Below are 15,370 nucleotides of genomic sequence, written 5' to 3' on the forward strand. Positions count from 1 at the left end.
ACAGTTTGATTATAATGTGTCTCAATGTGAATCTCTGTGTGTATCTTTCTTAGAGCTTATTGAACCTTTGGGATGTATAATTTAATGTCTTATCAAATTTTGGAAGCTTTCAAAGCCAATATTTTGTCAAATATTATTTCCGTCCCTTTCTGTCTCTCCTTTCTTTTTGGGACTCCCATTATTATATGTTGGTGTGCATGATGTCCCAACATGTGTGATGGTATGCGTGATGTCTCATTATTATACATTGAGATGCATGATGTTCTCTTAGGCTCTTTTCATTTTCCTTCTATTCTTTTTCTTTTTTTGAGGGGAGTTTTAGTCATGTTGCCCAGGCTGGACTGCAGTGGCACGATCTCAGCTCACTGCAACCTCTGCCTCCTGGGTTCAAGTGATTCTCCTGCCTCCGCCTCCCGAGTAGCTGGGACTACAGGTGTACGCCACCATGCTTGGCTAATTTTTGTATTTTTAGTAGAGATGGGGTTTCACCATGTTGGCCAGGCTGGTTTCGAACTCCTGACCTCAAGTAATATGCCTGCCTCAGCCCCCAAAGTTCTGGGATTACAGGCATGAGCCACCATGTGGGCCTGATCCCTTTTTGCAGTTTTAATCTCTTTGCTAATACTCTGTTTTTGTTAAAACATCATTCTCCTGGTTTCTTTTAACTCCTTGTTCATGGTTTCCTTTAGCTCTTCAAGCATATTCAAAACTTATTTTGGGCCGGGAGCAGTAGCTTCATGCCTGTAATCCCAGCACTTTGAGAGGCTGAGGCAGACAGATCACCTGAAGTCAGGAGTTCGAGACCAGGCTGGCCAACATGATAAAACCCCTTCTCTAATAAAAATACAAGAAAATTAGCTGGGCATGGTGGCGCACGCCTATAATCCCAGCTACTCTGGATGCTGAGGTGGGAGGATCACTTGAACCCAGGAGGCAGAGGTTGCAGTGAGCCGAGATCATGCCACCGCACTGCAGCCTGAGTGACAGACGGAGACTTTGTCTCAAAAGAAAAAAACAAACAAAAACCCTTACTTTGTCTAGCAAGTCCAATATCTGTGCTTCCTCAGAGAGTTTCTGTTAATGTCTTCTGTGGATGGGCCATAGTTTTTGTTTCTTGGTGGGTTTCATGGTTTTATTTTATTTTAGTTTTTTTGAGACGAAGTCTGTCTTTCTCCCAGGCTGGAGTACAGTGGTGCGATCTTGGCTCACTGCAACCTCTGCCTCCCTGGTTCAAGTGATTCTTGTGCTTCAGCCTCCCGAGTAGCTGGGATTACAGGCGTATGGCACCAACTCTGGCTAATTTTTGTATTTTTAGTACAGACGGGGTTTTGCCATGTTGGCCAGGCTGGTCTTGAACTCCTGACCTCAGGTGATCCATCTGCCTCAGCCTCTTAAAGTGCTGGGATTAGAGCTGTGAGCCACCGCACCCAGCCAGGTTTTGTGATTTTGTTGTTGTTGTGGTTAAGAACTGGATATTTTAATGTGGTGGTAACTCTGGAAATCAGATTCTTCTCATTCCTCAGAGTTTATTTTTGTTGCTTGCAGTGGACTATGGCTGTTTGTGTTTGGACTTGCAAAAATTATTTTTGTAAAGTCGATGTTTGTCATGTGTGGTTTCTGAAGTCTCTGTTCCATTAGCTTGTGTTCAGCTAGTATTTTGATAGGGATTTCCTTGAATGCCAAGAGCCTAAATAAAGAAATAAAATAAAGGAGGAAAAACAAAAAGAAGAAAGGAAAAAAGGGAAAGAAAAAACCCCTTTCTCAGCCTTTGCGGATTGTCTCTGTTTGGGGACATTCCTTCATCACTTGGTAAGGTCATTTACGACTGTGCCTTAGTTTTTACTTTCTGTTTGTATTGAGCCTAGCGGTCAGCCACAGTATTCTTGGGTCTTTGCTGAGCATGTGTCCTGCCCTGAGCATACCCATGACTTTCTGAATTTCATAGTATATATGATGCTTTTAAATGTCCTAATTTCTCTAAGAAACATTCTCCCTTCGTTAGCCTTTTCTTTTAGGCTTTTGTTACTTTACTGTTTGCCTCACCTAAAGTCTTTTGCCCCAGGTGGCTGCACATCTTTTCTTTTACTTATAATGTTTTGGAAGAATGTCCCCTGTTTTTCTGCCCTGAGTGAGATCTGAATTAGGTGAAACAGACAAGCGCCTTGTGTCAGTTCTTGGGATGGTTAATATTAGTTGTCAACTTGATTGGGTTGAAGGATGCCTAGATAGCTGGTAGAGTATTGTTTCTGGGTGTGTCTGTGAGGGTGTTGCCAGAGGAGGTTAACATTTGAGTCAGTGGCCTGGGAGAAGAAGATTTACCCTCAGTGTGGGTGGGCACCATTCAATCAGCTGCCAGTGCAGCTAGAACAAAGCAGGAAGAAGGTGCGGTAACCTGGCTTGCTAAATCTTCTGGCTTTCATCTTTCTCCCATGCTGGATGCTTCCTGTCCTTGGACATCAGACTCCAGGTTCTTCGGCCTTTGGACTCTTGGACTTACATCAGTGGTTTGCCGGGGGCTTCTGGGCCTTTGGTCACAGACTGAAGGCTGCACTGTCGTCTTCCCTACTTTTGAGGCTTTTTGACTTGGACTAAGCCACTACTGGCTTCCTTCCTCCTCAGCTTGCAGACGGCCTATTGTGAGACTTCACCTCGTGATCATGTGAGTCAATTCTCCCTAATAAATTCTCTTTCATTTATACATATATCCTGTTAGTTCTGTCCCTCTGGAGAACACTAACTAATACAATTTTTAAGGCTGGCCCCAGAAACAAACATAGTTCTTGAGAATAAGATCTCTTCTGCTTTCTTCAGAACCAGGGACCAGTATCCCACAGTGGAAATTCAGGCGGCTGACTTTGAGCCTGCCACTAAACCAGGTTGGGAGATGATACAAGGGAAAGTAAAAATGTCACAAGACTCTCATTTTAAAGATGACTGTTTAAAGTCGCTTTTTTTTTTTTTAAATTCAGTGTTTACATGGTTGCTGTAAACCTTTGACTATTTTCTAGCATACTGAAAAATTTGATTCTGATAGTTTTCTCTTGATTTTTTGATGTTACTGTGGAAGAACTGGCCCTTGGTCTACCTACTCCATTTCCTGCTGATATCACTCCCAAAATGGGGAAATTAGTTTGAATATGTTGAGTTTGAGGTACTATGAGAAGGCCCAGTGAATATATCTCACAGGTAATTAGGTATAAGAGCTTGAATCTTTCTTTCTAAGAGAGGAGATTTGAGCTACAAATATGAACTGAGATGTCACCTGCTTATCATGGAAAATGCAAGGGTGTTTAAGATCATCAGGGAGAGTTCCAGGGCATACCACCATAGATGAGTTCACAGTAGAGGCAGAAAACCAACGGGCACAAAGTACAAGGAAAACCAGGAGCCTGTGGTACAGTGAAAGGTGTTCTTATCATAAGTTATTTTAGTAGAATGGTGACATTTGAATGAAAAGAAAAAGGGAATTAGATAGCGATTGGGAGGTGATATAAGGTGAAAGACTTCTTTTTACTCTTTTATATGGACAGGAGATTTGAATATTAGGTTTGGAGTTGTGGGAGGACCTGTGGAGAGAATAGAGTAGAACAGGGATGAATGATGGAGCAGAGTCTTAGAGGAGAACAGAGGAATAGAGTTAAGAGCACAAATAGAGTTGGCTTTTAGTAGATGTCGGGACATTTCGATTTTTAAGACTGGAGATAAAGTGAGAGATAGGTAAGTATGTAGAGATTTTTTTTTTTTTGAGATGGAGTCTCGCTCTGTCACCCAGACTGGAGTGCGATGGCCCAATCTCAGCTCACTGCAACCTCTGCCTCCCGGGTTCAAGTGATTCTCTCACCTCAGCCTCCTGAGTAGCTGAGATTACAGGCGCACACCACCACACCCAGCTAATTTTTGTATTTTTAGTAGAGTTGGGGTTTCACCATGTTGGCCAGGCTGGTCTCGAACTCCTGACCCCAGGTGATCCGCCCACCTCGGCCTCCCAAAGTGCTGGGATTACAGGCATGAGCCACTGTGTCTAGCCTATTTTTAGTTTTTATTTATTTTTTATTTTTTCGAGACAGGGTCTTGCTCTGTCACCCAGGCCGGAGTGCAGTAGCATGATCATGGCTCACTGCAGCCTCAACCTCCTTAGCTCAAGTGATCCTCCCAACTCAACCTCTTCAGTAGCTTGGACTGCAGGTGTACACCACCACACCTGGCTAATTTATTTATTTACTTGTAGAAATGGGGTCTCGCTGTGTTGCCTAGGCTGATGTAGAGAAGTTTATAAGTGGGAATTGGAAAGCTGAGGGAAAGTGTACTGCATGGATTAACTTTTTTTTTTGATGAGCAGGAAAGATAATCTCTTCAGTAAGTTGGGCTGTGATGAAGTAGAGTTTGAAGGGAGTGATGAAGTCCTGGAATAGTTACTCCAGATAATGAAAGAGTGAGCTGGCCAAGGATAAGAAAAGTAATTGTCAGATTGAAGACTCAGCTGAGGTTGGAGACTGAAATTGAAATGGCACTATCATGACCACTTGTCATTTCTCTAGCAGGGTAACATCGACTACAACTTGAGTATATGCTTGGGGCTTGCTTGGCAAATGAGAGAAAAGGATAGGGTGAAATGGATTATAGGGGTCTGTTGCAAGGATAGTTAAGATGTTCAACCATATAATCCATTTTGCATAGATAGGAAAGGTAAAGGAGTGGCTGATAGATGAGAAAATGGAGGGATTTTAGGATTGTTTGGTTTAATTAAATTGAGGAATAAATAGGTGGAGTGCAAGAAAGGGAAGGTGACTGGCGGAGTAAGACACTGTTATCATAGGATGAGACATTTGAATTTTGTTTCAGAAATGAAGCACTTCTAGGTGATGGATGATAAAGTTCAGGATGTGGCCCTGGGAGCTTGTGTGTCAAAGTGAAATGGAGCTAAAGGTCATTGGTTATTTATTTATTTATTTATTTTTTAAGGAGGTCAGAGAACTATAAGGCTAGGTTGTTGGTTGAATATCTTATATGCTCCCTGAAGCCAGACTCATGGAATGACTTGGGATAGAGAAGGAGACTGAATCTTGTGCCAACATTTTAAATGAATGTGACAATTATTAATATTAGTTAATAACCAACAGTGGATGCTACCTTGCCAAGTTAATTTTTCTTAGATAATTAGTTGTTTAATGTGGAGATCATGCTATGGTCAGTTTATTTAGAAAAGCAGAATATTAAGTTAGGAAAATGAAACCCATATAAGCACTGTTCATACCATAAATTTATTATGTGAATATTTACTGAATTCTTATTCTGGGACTTGAAGTTGCTTGCAACCAAGGGGAAGAGACAAATTTCTAAACAGATAATTGATATAGTGTGCTCAATATTACAGTAAAGCAGTGGTGTCGTGGGAAGGATATATCCCAAAACCCGTTGGGATGGGCAAGAAAATATCAGAACTTCTACTTACATTTATCTATTCGTTGTATATACTTTCGTTATAATTTGTTAATACAAAAGATTTCAGACAATATAAAAGCATAGATAAAATACAAAAACACTAATGTTCCTGGCATTTAATTTAAGAAATAAAATATTACAGATGTAATTGAAAGCTTGCTGTGGGCCGGGCATGGTGGTTTACGTCTGTAATCCTAGCACTTTGGGAGGCCGAGCTGGGCAGATTGCCTGCGCTCAGGAGTTCAAGACCAGCCTGGGTAACACAGTGAAACCCCGTCTCTACTAAAAAACACAAAAAATTAGCTGGTTGCGGCAGCATGCGCCTGTACTCCCAGCTACTTGGGAGGCTGTGGCAGGAGAATGGCTTGAACCTGGGAGGTGGAAGTTGCAGTGAGCCCAGATTGCGCCACTGCACTCCAGCCTGGGCGACAGAGCGAGACTCCATCTCAAAAAAAAAGGAAAGCTTGCTGTGTAGCCTTCCCTAATCCCATTTCCCTTCCTTTTTCTCTTTCCTCCCCACACTGAATTTATTATTCACCATTCTCATTAGTGTTTACTAATATTGCATGTTTTTGAACCTTTAAGATTGTTTCATACTGTTATCTTTCTATGATTTGCTTTCACTCAACACTTATTTTAAGATTTTCAACATTGACACATTTAGTTCAAGTTAATTCATTTTTCCTGCTGTATCGTATTCTATTGTGATTATTCTGTAATTTCCTTCTTAATTCTTGTGATGATAGATGTTGAAATTGCTCCAATTTTTCCTATTATAAAATTTCAGTTGTCAATTGCTGCATAAGGAATAGCCCTAAAATTTAGTGACTGAAAACAGCAAACATTTATCATCTCATGGTTTCTGTGGGTTAGATAGCTAGACATAGTTTAGCAGGGTGCCGCTGTGTTTAGTTTCTCACAAGATTTCAGTCAGGTGACAGTGGGCTGCAGTTATCTCAAGAGGCACTTGGGGGAGGGTTTGCCTCTCTGCTCACTCACATGACTATTGACAGTACTCAGGTCCTCACTGACTAATGGCCAGAGACATCAGTTCTTCCCTCCTTGGGCCCCCCATTATAGGGCAGCTTACAGCATGGCGGGTGGCTTCCCTCAGAGTGAGTGAGTGAGTGAGACAGGGAACCCAATTTGGAAGTCACAGTGTTTTTGTAACCTAATCTTGGAATCCCATTACTTCCACCATATTCTGTTTGGTAGGGTGAAGTCATTAAGATCAGTCCATGGTCAAGGGGAGGCTACTACATAGGGTGTGAATAGTAGGCAGTGGGACCATTGGAGCCTTCTTAGAGGCTGCCTACCACTCTGGGTGAAAGGGTACACATCATCCATTTTATTATTTAATAGATATTATGAAATATTCCTATTGTGGCTATTCTAATGTATACTTTCCTAAAAAGTAAGAATTTAAGCTTTACTAGTGTTAAAATAGGAATCAATATTGGTGGTTTGTGTGTTAGAAGCTTACTTAGAGCATTCAGGATTGAGAAGAAATAGTGGGAGTTCCAGGTTTGTTTTTGATAGATTACCACTTTCTGTTCCTGGTTGGGGGTATTTGTATTTTGTAGATGTAACTAAACTGATGCTTATCAAATGGACAAGTTATCTGAAGACATCTGCAAAGAAATACACGGATTAAAATAAGAGGAATAATGTAAGTATATAATAAGAAAGTGGGAGAAATGATACTTCTACTCTTGATATAAGCTCTTAGTCAACTGTGTATGAGGGAAAGATAATTTTGATCTCTAATATCTGACAGAAAGCCATCCAAAGCATTAAAATTGCAGAGACTATTTCTTTCTTTCTTTCTTTTTTTTTTTTTGAGACAGTCTTGCTCTGTCACCCAGGCTGGAGTGTGGTAGCGCGATCTCAGCTCACTGCAACCTCTACCTCCCGGGTTCAAGTGATTCTCGTGCTTCAGCCTCCCTAGCAGCTGGGACTACAGGCATGCACCACCACGCCTGGCTAATTTTTTGTATTTTTAGTAGAGATGGGGTTTTGCCATGTTGTCCAGGCTGGTCTTGAACTCCCGAGCTCAGGCAATCTGCTCGCCTCAGCCTCTCAAAGTGCTGGGATTACAGGTATGAGCCACCGTGCCTGGCCAACTATTTCTTTATAATTTAATTTAATTTTTTAAAAACAGAGTCCCGCTCTGTCACCCAGGCTGGAGTGCAGTGGCACAATAATAGGTTATTGCAGCCTCAAATTCCTGAATTCCAGTGATTCTTTTGCTTCAGCCTCCCCAGTGGCTGGGACTACCGTTGTGCACCATCATGCCTGGCTAATTTTTATTTTTTGTAGAGATGGAGTCTTACCATGTTGCCCGGACTGGTCTTGAACTTCTGGCCTGGAGTGATCCTCTCAAAGTGTTGGGATTATAGGTGTGAGCCACCGCTCCCTGCTGAATTCAATTGTAGTCTTTATAATTATTACCACCATTGTTAACAATGAACCTTACCCTAATTTTTTTTTTTTTTTTTTTGAGACAGAGTCTTGCTCTGTTGCCCAGGCTGGAATATGGTGGTGCAGTCTTGGCTCACTGCAACTTCTGCCTCCTGGGTTCAAGCAGTTCTCCCTGCCTCAGCCTCCCGAGTAGCTGGGATTACAGGTGCCTGCCACTATGCCTGGCTAATTTTTGTATTTTTTAGTAGAGACGGGGATTTGCCATTTTGGCCAGGCTAATCTTGAACTCCTGACTTCAGGTGATCCACCCGCCTTGGCCTCCCAAAGTGCTGGGATTACAGGCATGAGACACCATGCCTGGCCACCCTAATTGTATATTAATAGTGCCTTAAGATGTTAGCTAATAATTGTAGTACACATACATTTTTATCTATCTATCTATCTATCTATCTATCTATCTATCTATCTATCTATCTATCTATCTATCTATCTGTCTATCTATCTTTGTCAATCATCTGTCATCTATCTATCTATCTAGCTAGGATTTGTATCCCCACTTGAATCTCGTGTCAAATTGTGATCCCCAATGTTGGAGGAGGGGTTTGCTGGCAGGTGATTGCATCATGGGGGGAGATTTCCCTTTTGCTGTTCTTATGGTAGTGAGTGAGTTCTCACGAGATCTGGTTATTTAAAAGTATGTAGCACCTCCCCCTGCCCTCTCTTCCTCCTGTGCTCTCTCTTCCTCCTGTTCTGGTCATGTAAGACATGCCTGCTTCTCCTTTGCCTTCTGCCATGATTTAAGTTTCCTAGGCCGGGCGCGGTGGCTCACGCCTGTAATCCCAGCACTTTGGGAGGCCGAGGCGGGAGGATCACAAGGTCAGGAGTTTGAGACCATCCTGGCTAACACGGTGAAACCCCGTCTCTACTGAAAATAGAAAAAAATTAGCCGGGCGTGGTGGCAGGCGCTTGTAGACCCAGCTACTCGGGAGGCTGAGGCAGGAGAATGGCGTGAACCCGGGAGGCAGAGGTTGCAGCCTCCGTCTCAAAAAAAAAAAAAAAGTTTCCTTAAGCCTCTCCAGCCGTGCTTCCCATACAGCCTGTGGAACTGTGAGTCAGTTAAACCTCTTTGTTTTTATAAATTATCCAGTCTTAGGTAGTTCCTTATAGCAGTGAGAGAATGGATTAATACTACACACACACACACACACACACACACACACACACACGCATGCATATAAATAAAAAAAATTGGAGAGTACATGATCAAATCTGTAGACTCTTATACTAGAATCCTAGATGTAGGAAAAGAATACTGTGGGAGTAAAGAGGAGGGAGCAACTAACTGCCTAAAGGAAGTCAGGAAAGGCTGCACAGAGGAGGTAGATTTTGAGCTGGGTCACAAAGGACAGAAAAAAGACCTTTTTGGTAGAGGAAACAGCATTTTCAAAGGAACAGATCCTTCAGGGTATGGCTCTTTGAAGATTGGTAATAACTTTTCTAGGTGCTTAGTGTCAGAAATATTAGGGGAGGTGAAGGAAAATGAGAATGGAGATGTAGGAGGTGGCCAGAAGGTAGGCTCTGTAGAGCTAGTGGAGATCAATTAAATAGGAAATTGACATGATCCACTAGAACTAAGGAGTCCCTTAGTTCCCTGATTGGAAACTGGCTAGTTTGGCCCATAGTGCTATCCTTTAGGTCAAGACTTCCAGAGCCAGCCTTAGCTTATAGCTCCCGGTGATAGGGAGCAGTGGTTTCCCATTGAGAATTTCAGGGCATTGTTTTAGTTTTTCATAAACAAAAAATTGGATGTGGATAAATTTTATTATTATTTAAATAGCTTTATTGAGGTATACTTAATTTTTTTTTTTTTGAGTTGGAGTCTCACTCTGTTGCCCAGGCTGGAGTGCAGTGGCACAATCTCTGCTAACTGCAACCTCCACCTCCTGGGTTCAAGCGATTCTCCTGCCTCAGCCTCCCGAGTAGCTGGGACTACAGGCGTGTGCCACCATGCCCGGCTAATTTTTGTATTTTTTAGTAGAGACCAGGTTTCACCATATTGGACAGGCTGGTCTTGAACTCCTGACCTTGTGATCCACCTGCCTTGGCCTCCCAAAGTGCTGGGATTACAAGCGTGAGCCACTGCGCCTGGCCGAGGTATACTTAATTTATAATAAACTGTGCATATTTAAAATGTACAATTTGATAAGTTTTGAAAAAATATATTGGCCAGGTACGGTGGCTCATGCCTGTAATCCCAGCACTTTGGGAGGCCGAGGTGGGCAGATCACCTGAGGTCAGGAGATTGAGACCATCCTGGCTAACACGGTGGAACCCTGTCTCTACTAAAAATACAAAAAATTAGCCGGGCGTGGTGGCGGGCGCCTGTAGTCCCAGCTACTCGGGATGCTGAGGCGGGAGAAAGGCGTGAACCCGGGAGGCGGAGCTTGCAGTGAGGCAAGATTGCGCCACCGCACTCCAGCCTGGGTGACAGAGTGAGACTCCATTTGGGGGGAAAAATATATATATATATATATTTACTTTTAAGTGGAAGTGGATCATCATAAAGGCTTTTTTCCTTTTTTTTTTGGTTGACATGGAGTCTGACTCTGTCTGCCAGGTTGGAGTGCAGTGGCACGATCTCAGCTCACTGCATCCTTCGCCTCCCGGGTTCAAGCAATTCTCCTGCATCAGCCTCCCTAGTAGCTGGGATTACAGGTGCTGGCCACCACACCCAGCTAATTTTCATACTTTTAGTAGAGACGGGGTTTCACCATTTTGGCCAGGCTGGTCTTGAATTCCTGACCTCAGGTAATCCGCCTGGCTCGTCCTCCCAAAGTGCTGGGATTACAGGCACGAGCCACTGTGCCCTGTCAAAGTTGATAAGTTTTGACATAGGTAAATACCATCATTGCAGTTGGGATAATGAACATATCCATCAGGCCTAAAGTTTCTTTGTACCCTTTGGGTAAATTTTAAAAATGTAATACATTATATTAAAATAAATATATATAAAATAAAGCTATTATTGTAGGGAATTTAGTGAGTGATTGTATTTTAAAAACCTTTCCATTATGAAGATTTAAAAACATACAGAGAGAGTAATGTTATAAACTTCTGTGTACCCACACAACTTAAATTTGTGTGATAACATTTTTAATCTTATAATGTTTACAATTTTTGTTTTCTTACAAATATGATGTTTTCTTACAAAAGCCTGATAAACTGAATTCTTAATTTTACAAATGAGGAAATTAAAATGTGGATAAATTGAATCGCTTGAAAAAATGTTTAAGTTATGGAAATGTGGGAGTTGATGAGGAGGAAAAAACATATTTTCTGCTTCTGTGTTTACTAGACCCTTGCTACTCAAAAGTGTTCTCTGTGGACTGGCAGCATGGCCATCACCTGGGAGCTTATTAAAACTGAAGATACTCACACCCCACCTCAGAACTACTGAATCAGAAATTGTATTTTAACAAGATTCCCAGGTGATCATATACACATTACAGTTTGAGAAGCTCAGTGTTAAGGCAAATTGCCTCTTTGGGCAACAGTGAAATTTTATAATTAAAAATCTTTCTTGAAGTGAGGTTGGTGAATGGGAAAAAAATTGGAAACCTGACTTTAGTTACTGCTCAGTTTCTATTATTGAATGATGCCCTATATGGTACCATGAGAAGTTAATTGGTTAGCTTTCCTATGTCACCATTTTCAATTTATTAAAAAAAAAAGATTCTGAGGACAAAATAACAAAACAATACCCTAAACAATTATAATTACTCATGTATGCCTTTTGTCAGGATTATGTTTGGTCTATGAAGGGAAAGTAGGAGACTCATGGCTGTTTTTTTTTTTTTTTTAACAGTCCCATAAGTTAATAAAACAAATCAAAACTCAGAGTCCTCCTCCCACCCACCCACCTCAATTCCAAAGATAACAAGGTTGGGCAACCAGAGGCAGAATTAAGCACTGTTCAGTGTGTACACCAAGAGAAGACCTCATGTTGTGTTCAATCTAGCTGGCTAGGCAACCCTTCCATTAGCCTGTTCCTAATGTTTGCACTGAATGAGCCATTACGTTTTGAAAGCAACTCAAACTGAATTCAGTATTGATGCATTCACTTACCAACTTTTCTGCCTCCGGCAGAACAGCCTTTTACTAATGGTGGTGTACAAATAGCAGCCACTGGCTTCATCCTCACTCTCATTGAAGCCTTGTAATACTACTTCTGTTGCCATATCCCTTATATGTACAGGCTCCATTATAATTCTGTTCTTTGCGCCCATGCTCCAGAAGCATTTTCTAGATGATTGTTATTCATTAATGGAAACCCTTTTGGTAGGGTCCCAGGTAAAAACCTGTGCAGGATTGAAGTGTATTCTGAGGTGCATTGTGTTATAGTAAGATATTAGCGTCTTAACAAAGAGGAAGTATCCGTGCTGTTCTTCTGATTTGTAATGTTTTCCCATATAGCACCTAGCTGGTATATCTTTTTACCTTTCCAGGGAAATTATTTGGTGGCTGAGAAAACATTTGATTCAGAATTTAGGAAAAGAGGTTCTACCAATTCTTTTTACTGCTATTATATTCTTTGTGATGAAAGCATATGCTCTAGAGTTAACCATTAAATAACTTTTAATGGTTCCAGTTTTACTAAGTCTTTGGGTTCTCAGGGTGTGGTATGTACTCAGTTCAACAATCATATACAACATGTAAACTGTAATGATTCCAATGATGCCTTATTGCATCTGAAGAAACCCATAAATCAGATTCCACTATTAATATATATTAGCAGAGGGCTTTACCCAGAGGCACTGTTTTGTTTCCTTGGTATTGACATTGTAAGACCATGGGCCATTAATACCAATACAATTTCTATTTTAATCCTAATGGAAATGGAAGATTTAAAAATAAAATTTTAAAAATTTAATATAAACCTTTAATACATGAGGTCCCACAGCAATTAGAAAATGATTTCTTTAAGTGGTGTCCTTTTTAAGAGTTGCATTGGAGCTTATGATATGAAAGATATAAAAACATGGTAGTTGTACATATATTGAGAAGTTGCTCAAAATTTGTATTGTCACTATTTTGAGCCATTTTGGTGTAAGAGACTAAGAGTCCTCTTGCATATTTTGGAGTGTATTTAGTTCATTTGAGTCTTGACTCTTAGGTGTAAAGTCTAGCTTATCCTTTTGCAGTATTCTGCATGTCTATTTTCTTTATTTGCGGTTATACAATTAGTAATGTGCAGTGAAAATATGGTTAGTGTGGGAATAGCTCAGATTAAAATTAGAAACTGGACTTGGCGTGTATTCAGTTCACTGCCCAGGGTTAAAGTCCAGCACCACAGAAAGTGGATCTTCACCTTTCCCTCCTGGTGTTTTAGCTTTACTGATGATTTGAAACCATAGCAGTTAATATGCTTTAGCCTTTGCTTTTACAGACGAGAAATGGATCTTATACTTATATCACCAGGTTTCAAAACTATTTACACTAAGTGGGATGGTTTACTACCTCAGGGGTAGTGCATTAAGCCTATTGCTCTTGAGAATCCATTTTCATCTCTCCTCACCAATTGATGGGACAGATATGACAAGCCTTTAAAGTTGAGTGGAAATTTTCTGTGGGGCGGGCTGTTGTATTAAATTGTTCCTTACCACTATCATGGATGTTGTAAAGACTTGTGAGTGGGTAGCCTATGGCGAGGAAAAGAGATATATTGTCTGCAGTAGGGGAGGCTGTAAGGTCTAATATATAGGGAATAATTCTCTTCCTATCTGCTGTTTCCCTCTCCTTTAAATCATAGGTTGAGCCCATCCACTCCAAGGAGATTTTCTTGATTAAACATCACTGAAAAGCATTAGTCAAGTTTCTTAATTGTATGTAATGCTGTGGGAGGTCTTTTTAAAAGCAGTTGTATAGAGTCACTTTAAATAATATATAAAAATATATAATACACCGTAAGGACTATAGTTAATGAGAGTGTCGTATTAACTGTAGTCCTTATGGACGTACACACACACACACATATTTCCTAATTTGCACCAATGCACTCTTATATTTAGATTTATCATATTTAAAAATTTAGATTTAGAATGTTAATGTTGGTTGTTGTTTGCAAGGCCTGAGATTACCTAATTCGTATGGTAACCACCCCCCAATAATTCTTGGTTGAAACACCCAGTTGCCATTATGCTAATGAACGTTTATTTGTCTTATTTTTATTCATTTTAAAAAATCAACAGAATTATAATACTATAGTGACTAAGAAGAATGTTATGAGACATTAATATATCAAAAGCAGAAATATATTTAAAAAAATGTTTTGAAATGAAATAATCCGTAACATAAAGAGCCTAGATTCTATTTTTAGGACATATTTAGAATGAAAAGTATTTGAAATAAGGAAGAAGTTTTCAGTAAAATTTAAATTACTAATCAGTAATGAAGTTTCCTTTATCTGCTGGAATTAGTTACATGCTCTAAATCATACTGTATTGTGGCTCAATTTTTCACTCATTGAACTTACTTTACTTTTCAGAATGTCCTCATTTAAACTTTTTTTTAACAACTCATGGATTTGGTCTCTGAGTTACTTTACCTCTACTCAAGGTGAGTTATTTAATTCTCAGGAAATCAAATCAACACATTTAACCATGTTTGTGAAGATCAGAAGTTCTTTTTCATATAAGATAAATTTTATTGTGTATGTTTAAGGTATACAGTGTGATGTTATGAGATACATATAGTACACAGTAAAATGGTTACTGTAGTGAAACAAATTAACATGTACATCATCTCTTATAGTTACCCATTTTCTCCCCTGTGGCAAGAGCAGCTATAATGATTTATTTTGCAAAAATTCTGAATACAGTACACTATTATTAACTATAGTCCTTATATTGTATATTAGGTATTTAGACTTGTTCATCCTACATATCTGGGGTCAGGAAATCTTAAGGAAAATTTAGTATGTTTTCTCCTCCAAGTATGTAAGAGACCAGAAGCAAAACATTAACAGTAACAATAGCAAGAAAGTTTGTGAAATCAAAAATAATCCTTGAGAATGCACATCCAGGCATGAAGCAGTTTTTATTTATCATAGACTGTGAGAGAAATAGCAACCGGTTTCATTTTTGTTGGTCCTGCTGCTGTTTCACAGATTTCAATGTGGCTTTTTACAATGCATTTCTGGGGAACAAAGTTCAGTATAGTCTAAATGCAAACATATGTTTCTGTATATAAAGCAAGTATTTTAATACATTATTATTACTTGAGCTAATAACAAATAATCATCTGTCAATGAGCTAAAAAGGTACAAAGTTCACAGTAATTCTCAGATAGCTTAGTAATTACCCAGACAGCTTGTTGTTAGAAAAGCTGTTCAAATCTAGGATTATGAAATATACTGATGGCTATTTTACTCCCATGGAGTTTCAAAAGATTGTTGGTACATTTGTCTATAATTACACACAAGTTCTCAGTCATTATTAATGAAATTTAT

General features: G+C 39.9%; 1 protein-coding gene across 5 annotated transcripts in view; it reads left to right on the plus strand.

The window, feature by feature from the left end:
* Positions 1-15,370, plus strand: part of PBX3 (PBX homeobox 3) — a 219,887-nt gene that overhangs the window by 32,672 nt on the left and 171,845 nt on the right. The window contains exon 2 of one of the 5 annotated variants that reach the window (XM_063696779.1): positions 14,408-14,478. The exons of the other annotated variants lie outside the window; for them this stretch is intronic. Coding sequence (XP_063552849.1) covers positions 14,409-14,478 — 70 coding nt within the window. The 5' untranslated portion in view covers position 14,408. The remainder of the gene's footprint in view (positions 1-14,407; positions 14,479-15,370) is intronic. 5 annotated transcript variants of the gene reach the window in all.

This window comes from Gorilla gorilla, chromosome 13 (genome assembly GCF_029281585.2).
Source record: "Gorilla gorilla gorilla isolate KB3781 chromosome 13, NHGRI_mGorGor1-v2.1_pri, whole genome shotgun sequence".
NCBI classification, from domain to species: Eukaryota; Metazoa; Chordata; class Mammalia; order Primates; family Hominidae; genus Gorilla; species Gorilla gorilla.